At 48.1% G+C, this 20,942-nt stretch overlaps 1 protein-coding gene and 1 long non-coding RNA gene across 13 annotated transcripts; one reads left to right on the forward strand and one right to left on the reverse strand.

The window, feature by feature from the left end:
- Positions 1-335: 335 nt before the first annotated feature.
- Positions 336-20,904, reverse strand: FOXM1 (forkhead box M1). Of its 12 annotated transcripts, none has more exons than XM_057299355.1 (10): positions 20,750-20,883; positions 17,824-18,372; positions 15,096-15,244; positions 11,266-11,457; positions 9,074-9,202; positions 8,040-8,084; positions 7,368-7,437; positions 7,005-7,180; positions 4,064-4,097; positions 336-2,316 (listed from the first exon to the last, which is right to left on the reverse strand). In XM_057299355.1, exons 2-10 carry the CDS (start codon positions 18,323-18,325, stop codon positions 2,303-2,305), a joined length of 1,311 nt encoding a protein of 436 aa, XP_057155338.1. In that variant the 5' UTR covers positions 18,326-18,372; positions 20,750-20,883; the 3' UTR covers positions 336-2,302. The 12 variants fall into 12 exon arrangements, with proteins under 12 accessions (XP_057155338.1, XP_057155337.1, XP_057155340.1 ...); XM_057299354.1 differs by having other exon boundaries at positions 15,096-15,247; XM_057299357.2 differs by lacking the exon at positions 8,040-8,084 and having other exon boundaries at positions 15,096-15,247; positions 20,750-20,904.
- Positions 649-7,139, forward strand: LOC129393468 (uncharacterized). The gene is made up of 3 exons (XR_008620325.2): positions 649-769; positions 2,187-2,323; positions 6,901-7,139. It is a non-coding gene; the product is annotated as an uncharacterized LOC129393468 (long non-coding RNA).
- Positions 20,905-20,942: the final 38 nt, after the last annotated feature.

Here is a 20,942-nt window from a genome sequence, read left to right on the forward strand (position 1 = left end):
TCCTGCCCTAATGTTCAGGGGGCCCAACCCCCTTGAGCTTGTCTTATTAAGAACCCTCAAAAGGCCTAAGTTAACCAGCAGGTCCAAAGGTCCCAAGGAACAAGGTCGGAGATGCCAGGGAAAAGAGGTGAGCTGTGCAGGACTAGCACTGGGAAAACTGGCAATTTGTGTTGTCAAGTGTGTGCCTGTGCAAGTGCTCCAACTGCTGCTTTGGGTGAACTTCAGGCCTTGCCTCTTCCCTATCAATCACCATCGTCTCCATCAACACCCTCTTTCTTTTCCAACCTCTCCTGGTGCCTTAGGAATCAGACGCCAATAAACCACAGAGCCCAGCATGTCCACCTTCGCTTTTATTGAGTAGTTAGTGTTCTCAAGCTGGCTCACACCCATGCGGTCAGCTGGGGCCTAGGGTGGCTCTTTGCAAAGCTGAGGGGCAAGCTAAGGAAGCCAGGCAGGTCAGGGGCCCTTTCGGCCTTCTCAAGCCTCCACCTGAGTTCTCGTCAATGCCAGTCTCCCTGGTATGATTGGGGACATTATCAGAGAAACATCTAATAGCGCACATCTGGGCACCCACACTCTGCTTCAGTTGCATCCATCCTCCCACCCCAAATTCAACTCCTGACCCAATACAAAAGACTTTTTTAACCAGGATTTCTTCTTGCAGGAAAGCTGACTTGGAAACACGGGGAGGTGGCAGGGAGGGGCAAAAAGGACTCTGGCAAGCAGATCCACTGGTCTGGGTCCCTGCAGTGAAGAACCCAAGATCCAGGTACCTCAGCCTGGAAGAAACCGTGCACTGCAGGTCTTCCCTTCTCTCAAAACTAAAAGCAAGGAACAGAAGTCAGTTGAAACCCCAGGTCATCCTACCCACCTTCTGGCAGTCTCTGGATAATGATCTAAGGAAATAAGCTTACATTTATAATTAGAGGATAATTTGGAGAATTTATACTATTTACATGGGCCACCCTGCAAAGATCAGGGAAGGTAAGAGACTGCTGGGCAGAGAATGGAAACAGGCTGGGGAGTTCCTAATCTCTTTTCACCATTGCCTTTGTTGTTCCCACCCTTCAGCTCCTGGCAGGGACAGCAGAGGAATCAGATACTCTTAGGGAACACAAGGTCCCAGCAGTGGCTAGGGTGTGACTGCTACTTTTGCATCATCAGGCAGCAGGGAGCTAAGAGGAGCAGAACAGTCCCTGCCTGCTGTCCTCACTCAGAGGCTTGGGGTGCACTGAGCCTTGGAGTGCCCAGGACGGTGGACAGCTTGAGCACAAGGGCAAGGGCAGGGCTCTACTGTAGCTCAGGAATAAACTGGGACCAGTTGATGTTGTCAGGGCCCAGTGGGTCCTCGTCCAGGCCAGGAAAGCTGATGTCCAGCAGGATCTTGCTGAGGCTGTCATTCATTGTGTCTAGGACCAGGCCTTCTGTCAGAGAACGATTGGCTGCAAGGCCAGAAACCTGTGGCTCCGGGGAGCCTGGCTTGGGGACGTCTATATCTGAGGGAGAAGAGTTGCCAAAGGGGACAGAGATGAGGTCTAAGGGTTCTGAACTGAGGAGCTTTTGCGGTGATTCAAGGGGGGGAGCACTTTGCAAGGGAGTGGTGCTGAGATCCATCAGCCCCAGGGAGTCAGGCAAGGGGTCAGAGGCACCCTGGGGGGTTTGTACTGGGCTGAAATCCAGCCCCCCTACTTTGGCTGGGGGCGTGAGCCTCCAGGATTCAGGGGTTCTGGGGAGGACAGATTTGCTCGGGGTGGAGGAGATGGGCAGCGTTTCCTTAATGGGTGTCTTAAAAGGTCCTCCCACTTCCTGGGAGTAGCTGAGCTGGGAGGCAGGCTCAGAGGAGTCTGCTGGGAACGGGAGCTCTGCGGCCCAGCGGGAAGTACTGGGCCCCTCTGAGAAGAGCAGCTCCGGCTCATCCACACAGGGAGGCAGTAGATGCTGTTTCCTCCGAGACCGGCTCCTCTCCCTCCTCTCCCTGTGTTGAATCACAAGCATTTCCGAGACACACCGGGTTGGGGACCTAAGCCCACTGTAGGACTTCTTGGGTCTTGGGGTGGGAGATTGGGACGAATCCTCCCAGGAGTGAGACGATTCCTCTTTGAAAGATGGGGCCGGGGAGGGCCACTCTTCCAAGGGAGGGCTCTCCACTTTGATGGGTCTCGTTAAGTGTGGCATTTCCTCCCCAGGCTGGATTTCTTCCTCCTTGATAGTCTGAACTGGAAGCAAAGGAGAAAGCCCTTCTCCAAACAGGAGTTTCTCCTCTTTCCCTGGTCCTGCAGAAGAAAGAGGAGCTATCCCCTCCTCAGCTAGCAGCACCTGAAAGGTAAACAGAGACAAGGTGAACCAACGGTCACCAGACAGGACGCACAAAAATATCACATACTGGTTCTGATCCTCTTTGTGTCGTTTTGAAGTCTTAAAATCTATTAAATATGAGAATACAATGTATGTTGAAGTTGGTGGTTCAATTCTGGGGGTAAAAGATGAGGGTATGTAGTATGTAGTGGCATAATTATAATAGCATTCATCCGAGAGAAAATAAAATTGCATGCTTATCTTACACTGTATACAAAGATTTAATGCATGAAAATAAGAAGCTTAGGCTGCTCTGATGGTAGCGGGTAGTGACATTATTGTCACTAAAGTTGGTACACAACCCCCAACTGCTAAATTTGACTGGCTTAAAAAAAAATGAAAACCTTAAAATCATACAAATCCTGAAAGAGAATCTAGGAGACTACATATACAATCTGAGGGTGCGGGTGACCTTCTTAACCAAGACTGGAAACCCAGAAACTGTAAAAGAGAAGAGAGACATTTGACTACATAAAACTTTAAAATTTTACTGTAGCAAGAGATACCATAAACAAAGTTAAGAAACAACAAACAAACAATGCCTGTAATCCCAGCACTGCAAGACACTGAGGCCAGTTTGAGAGCAGCCTGAGCAACATAGTGAGATCCCATCTCTACAAAAAAATTTTTTTTAATTAGCTGGGTGTGGTGGCATGCACCTGTAGTTCCAGCTACAGGTGGGAGGCTGAGGTGGGAAGATCACTTGAGCCTGGGAGGTCAAGGATGCAGTGAGCCTTCATTACACCACTGCACTCCAGACTAGGCAACATAGCAAGATCCTGTCTCAGAAAAGAAAAGAAAGGAAAGAAAAGAGATAAACAATAGAAGTAGAAAAATATCTTCAGCATAAAAGAAAGAACATTATTTTAACAACAAAGAGCTCTCACAGGGGGCTGGGTGCGGTGGCTCACGCCTGTAATCCAGCACTTTGGGAGGCCAAGGCAGGCAGATCACCTGAGGTCAGAAGTTCGAGACCAGCCTGACCAACATGGTGAAACCTTGTCTCTACTAAAAATACAAAATTAGCCGGGCGTGGTGGCATGCACCTGTAATCCCAGCTACTCGGGAGGCTGAGGCACGAGAATTGCTTGAACCCAGGAGGCAGAGGTTGCCAAGATCACACCACTGTACTTCAGCCTGGGTGACATAGCAAGACTCCATCTCAAAAAAAAAAAACAAAAAAAAACAAAAAAACCAAAAACAACTCTCACAGGCCAGGCGTGGTGGCTCATGCCTGTAATCCCAGCACTTTGGGAGGCCGAGGTGGGTGGATCATGAGGTCAGGAGTTCGAGACCAGCCTGGCCAAGGTGGTGAAACCCTGTCTCTACTAAAAAATACAAAAATTAGCTGGTCGCGGTGGTGGGCGCCTGTAATCCCAGCTACTTGGGAGGCTGAGGCAGGAGAATCGCATGAACCCAGGAGGCGGAGTCTGCAGTGAGCTGAGATCACACCACTGCACTCCAGCCTGGGTGACAGAGCAAGACTCCGTCTCAAAAAAAAAAAAAAAAAAGAGCTCTCACAAATTGATAACAAAACCTATATAAAAATGGGCAATGTTCATAAATAAGCAATTCATAGAGGACAATTCCAAGTCACCAAACATAATGACAAGGTGCATCAGACTTACTGATAAAGAAAGAAAGATAAAATTAAACAAGCTGGTGATGGGTGTACCAAAATCTCACAGATCGCCACTAAAGAACTTACTCATGTAACCAAACACCACCTGTTCCCCAAAAACCTATGGAAATAAAAAATTTAAAAATAAATAAATAAATAAAACATTTTAAAAAATTAAACAAGAAGATATAACCTGTATATATTAGATTGGCAAATATTAAACAGACTAATAATACCAATTGCTGGCAAAGATATAGATCTTATCATATATTGCTGGTTTAAACATGACTTATCATAGCTTTTTTGGAAAGCAATCTAGCAATATTTAGTAGAATTTAAAATATCTTCTCACCCAACAATCTCACATCTGGGACTCTATCCTACAGAAATGAAAGCACTAGTAAGAGAGATCCTTGCAAACATATTTATTGCAGTGGCGTTCATTGGGCAAAATTTGAGAAACAGAATCTGTCCATAAAAGTGGAATGGCTGAAAAATCTGTGGTGTAGCCACATCATGGAATATTACATGGACACTAAAAAATAATGAATTAGGACTATGCCAAGTGACTTGGAAGAAATTCCATGAGGTATTGTTGAGTTAGAGACATGTAGAGGCTGGGCCTGGTGGGTCATTCCTGTAATCTCAACACTTTGGGAGGCCAAGGCAGGCGGATCATGAGGTCAGGAGTTCGAGACCAGCCTGACCAACATGGTGAAACCCCGTCTCTACTAAAAATACAAAAATTAGCTGGGCGTGGTGACGTGCGCCTGTAATCACAGCTACTCAGGAGGCCGAGGCAGGAGAATCGCTTGAACCCAGGAGGCGGAGGTTGCAGTGAGCCAAGATCATGCCATTGCACTCCAGCCTGGGAGACAGAGTGAGACTCCGTCTCAGAAAAAAAAAAAGAGAGACATGTAGAGAAGTATGTACAACAAGATTACATTATCAATGTTCTATGTGTTGTATGTGTACATATAAAATGGCTATCGCTATACATGTATATTATAACTAAGAGCATTGATAAAATATGCAAGAAAGCATCATAAATTATCAACCAGTTATCTTGGGAGTAGGGGTGATGTGGGTGATGGTAGGGTGGAGAGGGGAGCCAAAAAGGAAAGGGGAGAAAAAAACCACGGCATGAAAACCAAAACAGTGTACACGCTACAGCCACATTAATGAATTTACGCTAAATTATGTATGTTTGGTATAATTTTGTGTGTAATATATTTTATTTATAATTAAAGAAAATGTTTTTTAGAGACAGGGTCTCATTTTGTTGCCTAAGCTAGAATGCAGTGGCACGATTATAGCTCATTGCAGCCTCCAGCTCTGGAGCTCAAGTAATCCTTCTGCCTCAGCCTCCCAAGTGGCTGGGACAACAGGTATACATGAAAATGCCTGGCTAATTTAAAAAAAAAATTTTTTTTTTTTGTTACAGACAGGGTCTTACTTTGCTGCCCAGGCTGGTCTTGAACTCCTGGCCTCAAGTGATCCTCCTGCCTTGGCCTCCCAAAATGCTAGGATTATAGGTGTGAGCCACTGTGCATGGCCTAAAAGATTTTATATATTAAAAAAAAAGCAAACCCAAGTCGCTCTAAACTCCAGATTCTGTGCTATTTTCATCTCTGAAGGGGATGGGGGAAGCTTTTCACTTTGGTCGTGTGTCAGCCCTTACTCACAGAACCCTTTAACAGTGTTAAGTGCAGATCTGACGGCTGATCCAAGTTGGCTCTGAATTTACCCTTCTCACCTTCCCCTCAAGCTGGACCAGTGATACTCAAGCAGGGGTGATTCCCTCCCTGCCAGGGGACATTTGGCAATGTCTGGAAGCATTTGAATTGCCACGCCTGTGGTGGGTGCTACTGGCGTCTAGTGGGGAAAATAAGGGATGCTGTTAAACACCCTTCAATGCACAGGACAGTCCCTCCCACGCCCAACAAAGAATTCTCCAGCTGTAAACGTGAATAGTACTTGAGAAACCCTGAGCTAGTCTGACCCAGTCACTCTACTACTGCCAGGTACAAACTGCATTTCCTGCCTCCATGGCACTGCCCATTAGCATGCTCTCTCTACACCTGTTTGCTTACCCAAATCTACTTTTCTTTTCTTTTTTGAGACAGGGCCTCACTGTTGCCCCGGCTGGAGTGCAGTGGTGCAAACAGGGCTCACTGCAGCCTCAACCTCCTGGACTCAAGTGATCCTTCTGCCTCAGCCTCCTGAGTAGCTGGTACCACAGGCATGTACTACCACCGTGGCTAATTTTTTTTTTTTGCATTTTTAGCAGAGACTGGGGTCTTGCTATGTTGCCCAGGCTGGTCTCGAACTCTTGGCTGTAAGCAGTACCCCTGCCTCGGCCTCCCAAAGTGTCGGGATTACAAGTGAGACCCACAGCGTCTAGCCTCAAATCCACTTCTTTCTTTTCTTTTTTTTTTGAGACAGAGTCTCGCTCTGTCACCCAGGCTGGAGTGCAGTGATCTCGGCTCACTGCAACTTCCCTTCCTGGGCTCATGTGATTCTCCAGCCTCAGCCTCCCAAGTAGCTGGGATTACAGGCATGTGCCACCAAGCCCAGCTAATTTTTGTATTTTTTAGTAGAGACGGGGTTTCGCCACGTTGGCCAGGCTGGTCTCAAACTCCTGACCTCATGATCCACCTGCCTTGGCCTCCCAAAGTGCTGGGATTACAGGTGTAAGCCACAGCGCCCGGCCAAATCCATCTCTTTCTAAGGCCTGCCTCCCTTGTGTATCTTCCTTAATCATCCTAGCCCATCTATCACAATCACTTTTGTCTGAATTCTTACAAGCTCATCAGGTATTTATGGGCCTTCTGACACCACTTACATTGTAATCCAAATACCTTTTTAGCTCTTCTAATGCTATTACACTTCCCTATGTTTTTATGCCTTTTCTACCCAACTAGATTTATAAGCTCTCAAGGAACACTTATCAGAGTGCTTTGCAAGCTGAAGGTTCAACATTCTTAATTGGCCAGAATCTCTCTTCAGAGGAAAATAGGACACCCACCTTGGGGGCGATGCGGACTCGCTTGCTATGGCGGGCAAGCTCTGAGCTCATGAGGGAAGCCGCCAGGGGCAGTGGCACCTTCACCGAGGGCTGCAGCACCAGTGACTGGTTCACCGGGAACTGGATAGGCACCAGGTATGAGCTGACCCGCGGTAGCAGTGGCTTCATCTTCCGCCCTAGGAGGAAACACGAGAGATCAGGAGCAGGGGGACTGGAGTACACCCCTTCTCAGCCCCAGGAGCTTTGCTCTCCTTCTCTGGGCTCAGATCCCTTTGAGGTGGGAACAGAATCCCAGAGTCTGGTTCCCTAAAGATATGGCCCCAGAACAAGGACCAGGCCCGAGGCCCACTCTCCCATACTAACGTGCGCCCAGGGGGAGTTCGGTTTTGATGGTCATGTTCCGGCGGAGCTCTGGATTCGGTCGTTTCTGCTGCTGCTTGTGGCAGACGGGGACAGAAGGAAACCAATGTTAACACAATAAGGTAAAGAGGGGATGGCAAAACCCCACCAGCTGCTCTGGTGGTGTGTGCTTGAGTTAATGACAGCCCAGAGAGAGGAGGCCAACCTGAGGGGATGGACGTAGGCGAGCAGTCTCCAAAACTGTGATGAGTGGGCAGGTGGGTGGCCTACAGACACATGATGGCAGAGTGGCACTACCGCTGCACCCACGTGTCCTCAGCACCCCTGGGGGATGCCAGAGCAGGTAGCTATATGCGTGGCAAAGAAAAGCTAGGCACAAAAGTGAGCAAACGAACTGCCGCCCCTGAGGCTGGTGCCATGCGCTTGTGGCTGCTGCAGCACGCTCCCCTGCTGTGCCCCGCTCTGCTCAGTGTGCCCTTGTGATGCCCATGGGAGGGGAGGGAAGTGGGTGTGTGCCTGAGCCTCAGGGTGTTCTGTGTCTAGGGCTGGCACCTAGATAAAACATGGCCATAGGCACCCTTCCCCACATCACATCTTGTCTCTGTCCACTAAAGCCATGCTGAGCAGTGAAAGGAAAACAAGGCCAAGCCCCGAGCCAGAGGGAAAGAACCTTACTGATTCCAAGTGCTCGGGCAATTGTGGAGACCCTGGGTCCAGTGGCTGGTGGCGGCCAGGCATTGTGGGAGAGAAATGAGATGAAGTTACCACCAACGTGGTCAATTTGACCGGATTGGGAAAAACACCTATTCCTGACTGATGACAAAAGACACCCCAGACAACTGCCCCTCCCAGGAGAATGGTTACAGCTACCAGCAGCCTTATGGGCACTCTGAAAAACCAAAATAACTTCTTTCTGAAAAGACGTTCTGGTAGCTCAGCTTCTGGTCTCCAGCCTAAGGCAGGCTTTTTTTTTTTTTTTTTTTTTTGAGACAGACTTTCACTCTTATTGCCCAGGCTGGAGTGCAATGGTGCGATTTCAGCTCTCCACAACCGCCGCCTCCTGGGTTCAAGGGATTCTCCTGCCTCAGCCTCCCAAGTAGCTGGGATTACAGGCATGCGCCACCACACCCAGCTAATTTTTGTATTTTTAGTAGAGACGGAGTTTCTCCATGTTGGTCAGGCTGGTCTCCAACTCCCGACCTCAGGTGATCCACCTGCCTCAGCCTCCCAAAGTGCTGGGATTACAGGCGTGAGCCACCACACCCAGCAGGAAGGGCTTTTTTTAGAGCAAGCATTCCCAGAATTTCTTGTAAGAATCCCCTGAGATGCTTGCTAAAAATACAAATTCCTGGGCCCATCCCAGAAGCACTAAATCAAGAGCCCCAAGAGAGGGGTCTGGGAAGCTGTGTTTTAACAATGTCCCAGGCAATTCCCATTCACAGGGAAGTCAGGAAAACACTGCCCTGGGGAGCCCTTTCTGTTGGGTCAGAACAGCCTTCTCCTTGCTCTGGTCTGGCACAAAAATGTGTCATTTGGTATTTGTCAAGTGTACTTAATTCACTGGGTTTTGTGCAAGTCACTAATTGGGTGGCTGGCTTCTAACTTTCCCCTGATCAAATGAAAGCATCACTAGCAGAACTTGTTTCCTTTTGAGATGGCTATGACAACCTCCAACTTAGGCCCTATTTAGAGGAAAGCAGGGCGTTCACCTTAAACACTTGGTCCAATGTCAAGTAGCGGTTGGCACTGGGGTGAATGGTCCAGAAGGAGACCTTGCCATTGGCAGACGTCTCCCGGACAAACATGTCGTGCAGGGAAAGGTTGTGGCGGATGGAGTTCTGGAAGAAGAGCAAGACAACTGGTTATCAGCTATTTTAGATTCAGAAACATCACCCTTCAAACACATGGGGAAACCAGCCTCAGGCCCCTCCCACTGTGCTCAGCACAGGCTTCGTCTGGTGTCTTTGCAGGCCTGCCTCTCGGCAACTCTCCTGACACTCCACACCGCAGAGCCGTCACCCTCAGCCATAAACCCATCTATTCTATGGGAATAAAGACTGATGCCAACCTTAGACTGTGATAAAGAAAAGACCTAGATAGCTGTCAGGGGCTAGAAAAGCAGAGTAAGGCTGTGAGGTAGTGATCAATAGCAAGAAAGGTGGCTCAGAGAAATTAAGAAACTAGGGAATTAGGCCCGGCGTGGTGGCTCACGCCTATAATCCCAGCACTGTGGGAGGCCGAGGTGAGTGGATCACTTGAGGCCAGGAGTTTGAGACCAGCCTAGCAAACGTGGCGAAACCCTGTCTCTATCAAAAATATAAAAATTAGCCAGGCATGGTGGCGCATGCCTTTAGTCCCAGCTACTCGGGAGGCTGAGGCAGGGGAATCACTTGAACCTGGGAGGCAGAGGTTGAAGTTAGCCGAGATCATGTCACTGCACTCCAGCCTGGGTGACAGAGTGAGGCCCCATCTCAAACAAACAAACAAGAAACTAGGAAATTAAGGCTGGGTGTGGTGGCTCACGCCTGTAATCACAGTGCACTGAGAGGCTAAGGCAGGAGGAGTGCTTGAGACTAGGAGTTCAGACCAGCCTGGGCAACATAGTAACCAGCCTGGGCAACTGTTTCTACAAAAAAAAAAAAAAAAAAAAAAAAAAAAAATTAGCGGACTGTGGTGGTGCACCTGTTATCCCAGCTACTTGGGATGTTGAGGAGGGAAGAGCTTGAGCCCAGGGGGCTGAGGCTGCACTCCAGCCCAGGCAACAGTGAGACCCTGTCTCAAAAAACAAACAAACAAAAAACTAGGAAAGTAAGCTGATGGAAAGGAGTAAAATTAAAAGTTCTACCATGAATTAGCCAGGCGTAGTGGCAGGCGCCTGTAGTCCCAGCTACTCGGGAGGCTGAGGCAGGAGAATGGCGTGAACCCAGGAGGCGGAGCTTGCCGTGAGCCGAGATCGCGCCACTGCACTCCAGCCTGGGTGACAGAGCGAGACTTCATCTCAAAAAAAAAAAAAAAAATAGTTCTACCATGAGGGGCCAGGTGTGGTGGCTCATGCCGGTAATCCCAGCACTTTGGGAGGTCGAGACGGGCGGATCATTTGAGGTTAGGAGTTCGAGACCAGCCTGACCAACATGGTGAAACCCCGTCTCTACTAAAAATACAAAAAAATTAGCCAGGCGTGGTGGCGCATGCCTGTAGTCCCAGCTACTCGGGAGGCTGAGGCAGGAGAATCGCTTGAACCTTGGAGGCGGCGGAGGTTGCAGTGACCTGAGATCTGCCATTGCACTCCAGCCTGGGCGACAGAGCGAGACTCTATCTCAAAAAAAAAAAAAAAAGAAAGAGTTCTACCATGAGGAAAACAAAGCACACTTGACTTGGAATTGAGCACCCGTCAGAAGACCTCATCTGTGGCTCTGACACTGACCAACTGCGTGAGCTATGTTGACTCCCAGGCATCTCGGTCTTTCCATGAATGAAGTGAAAGGAAAACCCCTGCCCACTAGAAATGGTATGTGACGCTATAGGAGATGACATCTTGGGTCATGAGGCTCACAGACAGCATTCTTTTTTTTTAATCAAGACATTTTCATAAAACTACTTAGCCACTCTAGCTGCTGGCATCTAGGACGGCTGTTGAGTGTAGCAGAAAAGTGGGCTTGAGTGCTACATTGAAGACCCTCCATGGACTTTAGGTAGTAACACATGAAGTAGTTAAAGAGCTCTTCTTAATGATTTTGCCTGGATTCAATAAGATTGAGTCACAATCTAAAAGATACATTTGTTTATCATTCTAGTATCCTTTGCACTTAACTGCTGTCCCAGATACAAGTTGCAGTACAGCACTGGAGACAGACCGTCAGGCTGGACTGACCTTGATTTTGGTTGCTGTGGGACATATTACCTTCCAGCCTGGCTTGGCAATGTGCTTAAAGTAGGGAAAGTGGTCCTCAATCCACGTGTAGATGTCTTTCAAAGTCATGCGCTTCCTCTCAGTGCTGTTGATGGCGAATTGTATCATGGCCATGTAAGAGTAGGGTGGCCGCTCAGACACAGAGTTCTGCCAGGACGTTGATGGTCTCGAAGGCTCCTCAACCTGAGGGTTATGACACAGGGAATGACATGAAAGAGTTCATGAGAACTACCCCCAACCCAAGCCCTTGAAGAACATCTAGAGAAACCTTTATCCCATAGGACGGTCTAGAAACAAACTCATCTGAGACCACTATCTCATAGAATAAAATTTTAGAGTTGGGAAGAATCTTGGAGATGATCTAGCCTAGACCCTAGCCAATAAGAAACTGGTTTTGTCATCCATCATTTTGTTGAATTTAGAGAAAATCCAGTCCCTTCCAGTTGAAATTTCTCAGGAAAGTTTGAGTATGTACTTTGATTCTCAAAGCATTGATGTTACACTAAAACCACACCCATTTTTCAGACTTTTGGGTCAAGAAACCTAGGTCTTAGTCCCATTTCTATTCCTAATGTGCTGTGAATAAACGCATCTCATTTCAATGTTTGTATGAGAGAAACATTCTCAAGACTATGAGTCAGACAATGTCTGCAAAGCACACAGTTAGCTAAGTTTTAGGCAAAGAGCTGATCATTCACTTTTTTTTTTTTTTTTTGAGACAGGGTCTCACTGTGTCACCCAGGATAGAGTGCAGTGGCTGGATCACAGCTCACTGCAGCCTTGACCTTCCTAGGCTCAGGTGATCCTCCTGTCTCAGCCTCCAAGTAGCTGGGACTACAGGCATACACCACCACGCCCAGCTAATTTTTTTTTTTTTTTTTTTTTGAGATGGAGTTTCACTCTTGTTGCCCAGGCTGGAGTACAATGGTGCGATCTCGGCTCACTGCAACCTCTGCCTCCTGGGTTCAAGCGATTCTCCTGCTGTGGCCTCCCAAGTAGCTGGGATTACAGGTGCCTGCCACCATGCCCAGCTACTTTTTTTGTATTTTTAGTAGAGATGGGGTTTACCATATTGGCCAGGCTAGTCTCGAACTCCTGACCTCAGGTGGTCCACCCACCTTGGCCTCCCAGAGTGATGGGATTACAGGCATGAGCCATTGCACCTGGCAATTTTTTTTTTTTTTTTTTTTTTTTGGTATTTTTAGTAGTAGAGACCAGGATTTTGCTATGTTGCCCAGGCTGGCCTAGAACTTATGGGCTCAAGCAATCTGCCCACCTTGGCCTCCCAAAGTGCTGGGATTACAGTTGTCAGCCGCTATGCCCGGTCTCATTCACATTTTTAAAATTTGAGATATTACTTTCTAAAGTACACAAATTTTATGTATATAGCACAATTAATATTTACTTACATACACACGCATGTAAATTTTCACTTTTTTTTTTTTTTGAGACAGAGTTTCACTTTTGTTGCCCAGGTTGGAGTGTAATGGCTCACCGCAAGCTCTGCCTCCTGGGTTCAAGTGATTCTCCTGCCTCAGCCTCCCGAGTAGCTGGGATTACAGGCATGTACTACTGCACCCAGCTAATTTTGTATTGTTAGTAGAGGCGGGGTCAGGCTGGTCTGGAACTCCCGACCTCAGGTGATCCACCCACCTTGGCCTCCCAAAGTGCTGTGATTACAAGCATGAGTTACCGCGCCTGGCCAAATTTTCACTTTTAAAGATTGTTGAGCTGGAGGCTATGATCCTAAGCGATTTAATGCAGGAACAGAAAACCAAATACTGCATGTTCTCACTTATAAGTAGGAACTAGGCTGGGTACGGTGGCTCACGCCTGTAATCCCAACACTTTGGGAGGCTGAGGCGGGTGGATGACGAGGTCAAGAGATTGAGACCATCCTGGCCACCATGGTGAAAACCCATCTCTACTAAAAATAAAAAAATTAGCCGGGCGTGGTGGCGGGCGCCTATAGTCCCAGCTACTCGGGAGGCTGAGGCAGGAGAATCACTTGAACCTGGGACGCAGAGGTTTCAGTGAGCAGAGATTGTGCCACTGCACTCCAGCCTGGCAACAAAGCGAGAATCCGTCTCAAAAAGAAAAAAAAAAAAAAAAAAAGAGGCCAGGTGCAGTGGCTCACGCCTGTAATCCCAACACTTTGGGAGGCTGAGGCGGGTGGATGACGAGGTCAAGAGATTGAGACCATCCTGGCCACCATGGTGAAACCCTATCTCTACTAAAAATTAAAAAATTAGCCAGGCGTGGCGGCAGGCGCCTGTAGTCCCAGCTACTCAGGAGGCTGAGGCAGGAGAATCACTTGAACCTGGGATGCAGAGGTTTCAATGAGCAGAGATTGTGCCACTGCACTCCAGCCTGGCAACAAAGAGAGAATCCGTCTCAAAAAGAAAAAAAAAGAGGCCGGGCGCAGTGGCTCACACCTGTAATCCCAGCACTTTGGAAGGCCAAGGCAGGTGGATCACGAGGTCAGGAGTTCAAGACCAGCCTGGCCAACATAGTGAAACCCCATCTCTACTAAAAATACAAAAATTAGCCGGGCGTGGCAGCGGGCACCTGTAATCCCAGCTACTCAGGAGTCTGAGGCAGGAGAATCACTTGACCTGGGAGGTGGAGGTAGCAGTGAGCTGAGATCGCAGCACTGCACTCCAGCCTAGGAGACAGAGCAAGACTACGTCTCAAAAAAAAAAAAAAAAAAGCAGGAGCTAAACATTGAGCACACATGGATACGAAGAAGGGAACAGTAGACACCAGGGCCTTCTTGAGGGTGGAGAGTGGGAGGAGGGGGAGACAGAAAAACTACCTAGCAGGTACTATACTCACTACCTGGGTGACAAAATCATTTGTACACTAAACCCCAGCGACACACAATATACCTATGTAACACACCTGCACATGTACCCCCTGAACCTAAAATAAAAGTTGAGAAAAAAAAGAAAATAAAGGTTGAATGAATGATTTACACATATATACAGTAGAATCTAGATGTGTTATATTGGTAACTGTGGGAAAAAAAAACCCAGACTACACAATTGGGTTAGATCAATTTTGATTGCTAGGGAAGTATTTAAAATTCGTATCTAGGCCAGGCTAGTGGTTCATGCCTGTAATCCCAGCACTTTGGGAGGCTGAGGCAGGAGGATCACTAGAGCCCAGGAGTTGAAATCAGCCTGGGCAACATAGCGAAACCCCATCTCTACAAAAAATACAAAAATTAGCTGGGCATGGTGGCGTGCACCAAGCTGGCGAGTCCCAGCTACTTGGAAGACTGAGGTAGAAGGATCAGTTGAGCCCTGGAGGTCGAGGCTGCAGAGAGCCATGACTGCACCATTGCGCTCCAGCCTGGGCAACAGAGCAAGACGCTGTCTTAAAAAAAAAAAAATGTATATGTATGTATATATATAACTGACTTTATCTGCTATTAATATCTTCTAATAAAATTACCTTGTTATATTCTATTCAATTCATACTGTTCATACTGTTGGGTGGCATCTTTAAAGTTCAAGTGGATTCCCAAAATGAAGACCTCTTAATCATTTCCTGAATACCTACTAAGGACAAAATACTAGACCCAGTGCTGGCTGGAATACAGAGTGACCAAGGGAATCTGCCCTCAAGGAAATTTCACAGATGGGGGAGAACAGATCCCAGGCAGAAAAGTAGCTCAAAAATTATACAGAATAGCATGAAGTGGAGAGCTAATACCAGAACTTGGCAATTCTGGTCCATCAGGCCACTTGATCCATTTCCCTATCTAGGAATTCCCTGCACTGGATGTGATTTCTTTAGTGAGGGACGGAACAATTCACCTTAACCTGTCTCTGCTCCAGGTGACAATTCTCCTTTTCCTCCATCTCTTGCTTGATGCTGCAGGAGCCCAGTCCATCAGAACTCATCTTTCGAAGCCACTGGATGTTGGATAGGCTATTGTTGATAGTGCAGCCTGCTGCCTCACCATCTGCTAGAGGGAAAATAATCCAACACCCCACTTAGCTGCCTCATCAGATGCCCAGTGTGTCCATCAGAATTGGTGGCTAGCAGGCCGGGTGCAGTGGCTCACACCTGTAATCCTAGCACTTTGGGAGGGCGAAGCGGGTGGATCTCCTGAGGTCAGGAGTTCAAGACCAGCCTGGCCAACATGGTGAAACCTCGTCTCTACTGAAAATACAAAATTAGCTGGGTGTGGTGGCACACACCTGTAGTCCCAGCTACTCAGGAGGCTGAGACAGGAGAATCGCTTGAACCCGGGAGGCGAAGGCTGCAGTGAGCCAACATTGCGCCACTACACTCCAGCCTGAGTGAGACTCTGTCTCAGAAAAATAAAAAATAAAAAAGAATTGGTGGCTAGGGATCACTTGTCCAAGACCTCTGCCTTTAGGGACGGAGAACACATGCTGAATCTATTGTGGCTCTAAGTTACTCTGCCCCATTGTGCATTTCAGGAAAAATTTAGGAGCATAGTTCAAATTGCATTTCAAGCTGAGCCACACTGAGCCTTAGAGATCAATCAAGGCAGCCTTACAAAAGAATTATTGAGATATGCACACCAAAAAAGTCACTTTTCAGCCTGGGCAATATAGTGGGACCCCATCTCTGCAAAAAGAAAAAAAAAATTAACTGGGAATGATGGTGCATGCCTGTAGTCCCAGCTACTTGGGAGGCTGACGTGGGAGAATGGCTTGAGTCCAGGCATTCGAGGCTAGAGTGAGCCGTGATTGCGCCACTGCACTCTAGCCTGGGTGACAGTGCGAGACCGCATCTCTAAAGAAAAAGTCATTTTCCTCCTCTTGCTTCAGTTTTCTCCTTTATCAAGAAGGAAAATGAGGCCAGGCGCAGTGGCTCACACCTGTAATCCCAGCACTTTGGGAGGCCGAGGTGGGCGGATCACCTGAGGTCAGGAGTTCAAGACCAACCTGGCTAACATGGCGAAACCCTGTCTCTACTAAAAAATACCAAAATTAGCCAGGTGTGGTGGCGGGTGCCTGTAATCCCAGCTACTCAGGAGGCTGAGGCAGGAGAATCACTTGAACCCAGAAGGTGGAGATTGCAGTGAGCTGAGATTGCACCACTGCACTACAGCCTGGGCAACAGGGCAAGACTCCATCTCAAAAAAAAAAAAAAAAAAAGAAGGAAAATGAAGTCAGGCGCTGTCGTTCATGCCTGTAATCCCAGCACCTTGGGAGGCCCATATGGTTGGATCCCTTGAGCTCAGGAGTCCGAGACCAACCTGGGCAACATAGTGAGACCCCTTCTTTTTTTCATTTTTATTTTATTTTTTGAGACAGAGTCTCCCTCTGTGGCCAGGCTGGAGTGCAGTGGCATAATCTCAGCTCACTGCAACCTCCACCTCCCAGGTTCAGCGATTCTCCTGCCTCAGCCTCCAGAGTAGCTGGGACTACAGGCGTCTGCCACCACGCCCAGCTAATTTTTGTGTTTTTGGTAGAGACGGGGTTTCACCATGTTGGCCAGGATGGTCTCGATCTCCTGACCTCATGATCTGCCCGCCTCAGCCTTCCAAAGTGCTGGGATTACAGGCATGAGCCACCGCACCTGGCCAAGACCCCTTCTTAATAAAAAAAAGAATAAAAACTTTTTTTTAAATAGAAATTTTTTTGTTGTTGTTGTGTTTCTTTTTTTTTTTTTTTTTTTTTGAGACAGAGTCTCGCTCTGTTGGCCAGGCTGGAGTGCAATGGTGCAATCTTGGCTCACAGCAACCTCCCTGCAACCTCCGACTCCTGGGTTCAAGCGATTCTCCTGCTTCAGCCTCCCAAGTGGCTGGGATTACAGGGGCCTGCCACCATGCCCAGCTAATTTTTTTTATTTTTAGTAGAGATGGGGGTTTCACCATGTTGGCCAGGCTGGTCTCAAACTCCCGACCTCAGGTGATCCACCTGCCTTGGCCTCCCAAAGTGCTGGGATTATAGGCATGAGCCACCACGCCTAGCCAAGATTTTTTTTAAGAAAGGAAGATGATTTTTACTTTCTTTTGGGTCAATGGAAAGGATAAACAGAAATAATCCTTTTCTAACATAAAGAAAGCAATAGAAATTCTAAATTATAATTGTAACCCTTTCAACAGCACCCAAAGGAGCTGGGTCAAGCTTTCAGGATGAAGGCTAGATGCCTGATTGTTTTGGTTTTTTTGAGACAGAGTCTTGCTCTGTCGCCCACGCTTGAGTGCAGTGGTGCGATCTTGGCTCACTGCAGCCTCCTCCTCCTGGCCTGGGCAACATAGTGAGGCGATTCTCCTGCCTCAGCCTCCAGAGTAGCTGGGACTACAGGCGTGTGCCACCACGCTCGGCTAGTTTTTTTATATTTTTAGTAGAGACGGGTTTCACCGTGTTGGCCAGGCTAGTCCAAACTGCTGACCTCAAGTGATCCACCCGCCTCAGCTTCCCAAAGTGCTGGGATTACAGGGATGAGCCACTGTGCTCGGCCAGAAGCCTGACTGTTGCAAGCATCAAGACTGACTACAGACCTTGCCACTACAGAGGAAAGGCTGGGCTCCCTCACCCCTTTCCCTGGAAGACCACATACCACAGGTCTCCCGTTTCTGCTGGCAAAGGACTCCAGGTGGCCTAGGAAGATTCACATCCCTAGCTGCAGGTTTTGGTCCCAAGGTCTCCAGGGTCACTTCTGTCCTTTTGGCATCATAGCTGGTTTGGGTTTGAGGCTGGAGTCCTGGAGGCTGAGTTGGGGCTCCCCCACAGCTGATGAGGATGAATTTGTTGGGCCCACTACTGCCACTCTCTTTTCCCTTGGCAGTCAGTGCTGTGATGATGCTGTGAATATTAGCATTGTTGGGGATGGCCACTACTTGCGTGTTGGGCATGGTGGGGTGGTTAATAATCTTGATCCCAGCTGGAAACTTGCAAGAGTTGGACTCTGCCACTTCCTTGGAGGCCTCTGCTTGATTAGACTCCTGTTGGGCAGGGGATCTCTTAGGTTCCTCCTCTGATGTTTGACTTGGGGCATTTTGAACAGGAAGGGGCAGCCTCCGTCTTTTGAGAATCAGTGGCCGACGGGGGCTGGTTTTCATTATGAATCTGCGTTTTCACTCTCCATTGAGAATCACAAGTGTGGACCCTGGAAAATGCAAATAGTGGCAAGATGTTAGAGATTTTTTAGGCTGAGAAGAGGTTCTTTTAGAGAAAGGTGCTCCTCTTTATATGACCAGGAACATGAGCCTAAAGGCCCAGGTAAACATTCCATGGACTTTTGTAAAGACCTCAGATAATAAGGAGATAAGCTTTACTGACAAAAGAAGGCTAAAATTACAGCAGACAGAAGCAATTCAAAGGGCAAAAATGGGACTGGCTTGGAGATAAGACAAAGATCTCCTTGAAGCTTCAGAATATTTGGCTACAGAAATGGATGGGATAGCTACAAATATGTGGAAATCTCTATAATTGCCTACTATAATATAAATAGATCACTTGCAATGACTGTATGGACAGAAACGGAAGATGCTAGAATAGAAAAGCATATGGTAATTAGGAGTCCTGACAAAACTCTGATCCCATAATCCATTCAAGACAAAGGATTTTAATTTTTTTTTTTTTTTTTTGAGACAGAGTCTCACTTTGTCACCCAGGCTGGAGTGCAGTGGCACGATCTCAGTTCACTGCAACCTCTGCCTCCTGGGTTTAAGCGAGTCACATGTCTCAGCCTCCTGAGTAGCTGGGATTACAGGTGCCCACCACCACGCCCGGCTAGTTTTTGTATTTTTAGTAGAGACAGGGTTTCACCATGTTGCTCAGGCTGGTCTCAAACTCCTGACCTCAGGTGATCCACTCGGCTTGGCCTCCCAAAGTGCTGGGATTACAGGCGTGAGCCACCGCGTCTGGCCAAGCCTTTTAATTTTTATATTACTTTGTAAATAGGACCAGTGCACACAGAATCAGGGAAGAAAGGCAGATTGTACTGTTGCCACACTACTGGAAAAATCATCTCCCAGTTTACAAAACCTCACATAAAATGGAAACCTCTACTGAAGGCCCATGTAAAGTTGTGCAGCTTGTCACTGAACAACTCTAGAGGGTGACATTTATTTCACAGGCTATTATACTTGCTCTAATTTAAAAAGCATGTTTTCTTTTACAATTTGTATTGTATTTATACAGTGGCATTTTAGTACTTGCATGTGGTTATATATATTTTAACTAAGCATGCCACTTTATTAATTTCTTTTCCAGAAATAAGACTATAACCCCTGTCTTCTTAGTAACACAATGAGCTATCATCAATACACTAAGGTGGTTCTGAAATGCTAACAGTGTAGTCTTTTTTTTTTAAGTCTTTCGTTGATTTTTTTTAATTTTTTTTGAGACGGAGCTTCACTCTTGTCACCCAGGCTGGAGTGCAATGGCGCAATCTCAGCTCACTGCAACCTCGGCCTCCCGGGTTCAAGCGATTCTCCTGCCTCAGCCTCCTGAGTAGCTGCGATTACAGGTGTGCACCACCGCGCCCAGCTAATTTTTTTTTTTTTTAGTAGAAACAGGGTTTCACCATGTTTGCCAGGCTGGTCTTGAACTCCTCAGGTGATCCACCCGCCTCGGCCTCCCAAAGTGCTGGGATTACAGGCGTGAGCCACTGCGCCCGGCCTTTTGTTGATTTTAATAGATACATGGAATACTCTACCATTAAGCAAAATTGTGTAATTCTATTTCATGGAACTTTGGAAGACAGAGGAATTGGCTGTCTCTTTTTTAGGACACTTATTCTCTCCCTGAAAAGCAACTGCACTTCTTTGACATTTGTCATCTGCATAGAGTTCACAGGCCCTCCACACCTCTACCTTCAAATCTCAGTTTTACTTTCACCTCCGATCTTTCCAGGCTTCCCTCTCTCCCCGCATCAATCAGTAGATATTATTCCTCTTTTTCCACAGGATATCTAAGTCTTAATTTTCTCTTCTACTTCCTGACCAGCCTGTTGTTATTATTGCCAACACTTTCTTGCCCGGGAAACTTCCAGAGTGGCTCCTCCGACCCATCCCCATCCTGAGCGGGGAAATCTTGCTACATTCTCAAGAACCAGGAAAAGGGCCCTGCAAAAGGGTAAGTAAGATGGAGGCAGTGTTGCCTAGTGGTGAGACAGCCTGGGAGCAGGGGAGTGTGTATGCAGGTTGGTCTTTGACTCAATGTAGTACAATCTCAGTCTTCATCTCAGCCACAGTCGGCCTAAGAAGGTGGGTCACCCCAGCCCTCCCGAGGCCGCGGGCAGGGTGCAGAGGTCAGACTTCCAGGGAAGGCCAAGGGGCGCTTTTAGTAGTGAGAAGGCCACGGCCAGGAGGTGGATGCAGAAAAAATTTGCACCGTGGCTCAGATTCTTCCCGTGTGGCCCAAACCTCCACTCGTGGCCCGTGCCCTGCTGCTAGACGCCCTGACCTCCGCGCCCGGAGGCCTTGCTCCCCGCCTGTGCCCAGGCCAGGCCTGGGACTCCATTGCTGCATCCCGCTCACCTCCAGACTGCAGTCGCCGCCGCCGTTAGGCCGTAGCTCCGAAGGCGGGCTCCGGGCTCCTCCAACCTGGGGGCCGAGCCAGGGCCCCGGACGGGGGCTCGCGCCGGACCGGCCGGGTCCCCGGCGGTGCGGGCGGGGTGGGAACCCCGGGGGATCCCGGGAGGGGAGGGGGTCCCGGGCCGGGGCCGGGGGT

This window comes from Pan paniscus, chromosome 10 (assembly GCF_029289425.2).
Source record: "Pan paniscus chromosome 10, NHGRI_mPanPan1-v2.0_pri, whole genome shotgun sequence".
In the NCBI taxonomy this organism is placed as follows: Eukaryota; Metazoa; Chordata; class Mammalia; order Primates; family Hominidae; genus Pan; species Pan paniscus.

Coding starts and splice junctions, on each gene's coding strand:
- FOXM1 (XM_008973774.4), bottom strand. CDS start 18,325: ATGAAAACCAGCCCCCGTCGGCCACTGATTCTCAAAAGACGGAGGCTG. Junction 7,441..8,039: donor TGCCCGAGCACTTGGAATCA/GTAAGGTTCTTT, acceptor GTCTGCCACAAG/CAGCAGCAGAAACGACCGAA. Junction 7,181..7,367: donor CGAACTCCCCCTGGGCGCAC/GTTAGTATGGGA, acceptor GTTTCCTCCTAG/GGCGGAAGATGAAGCCACTG.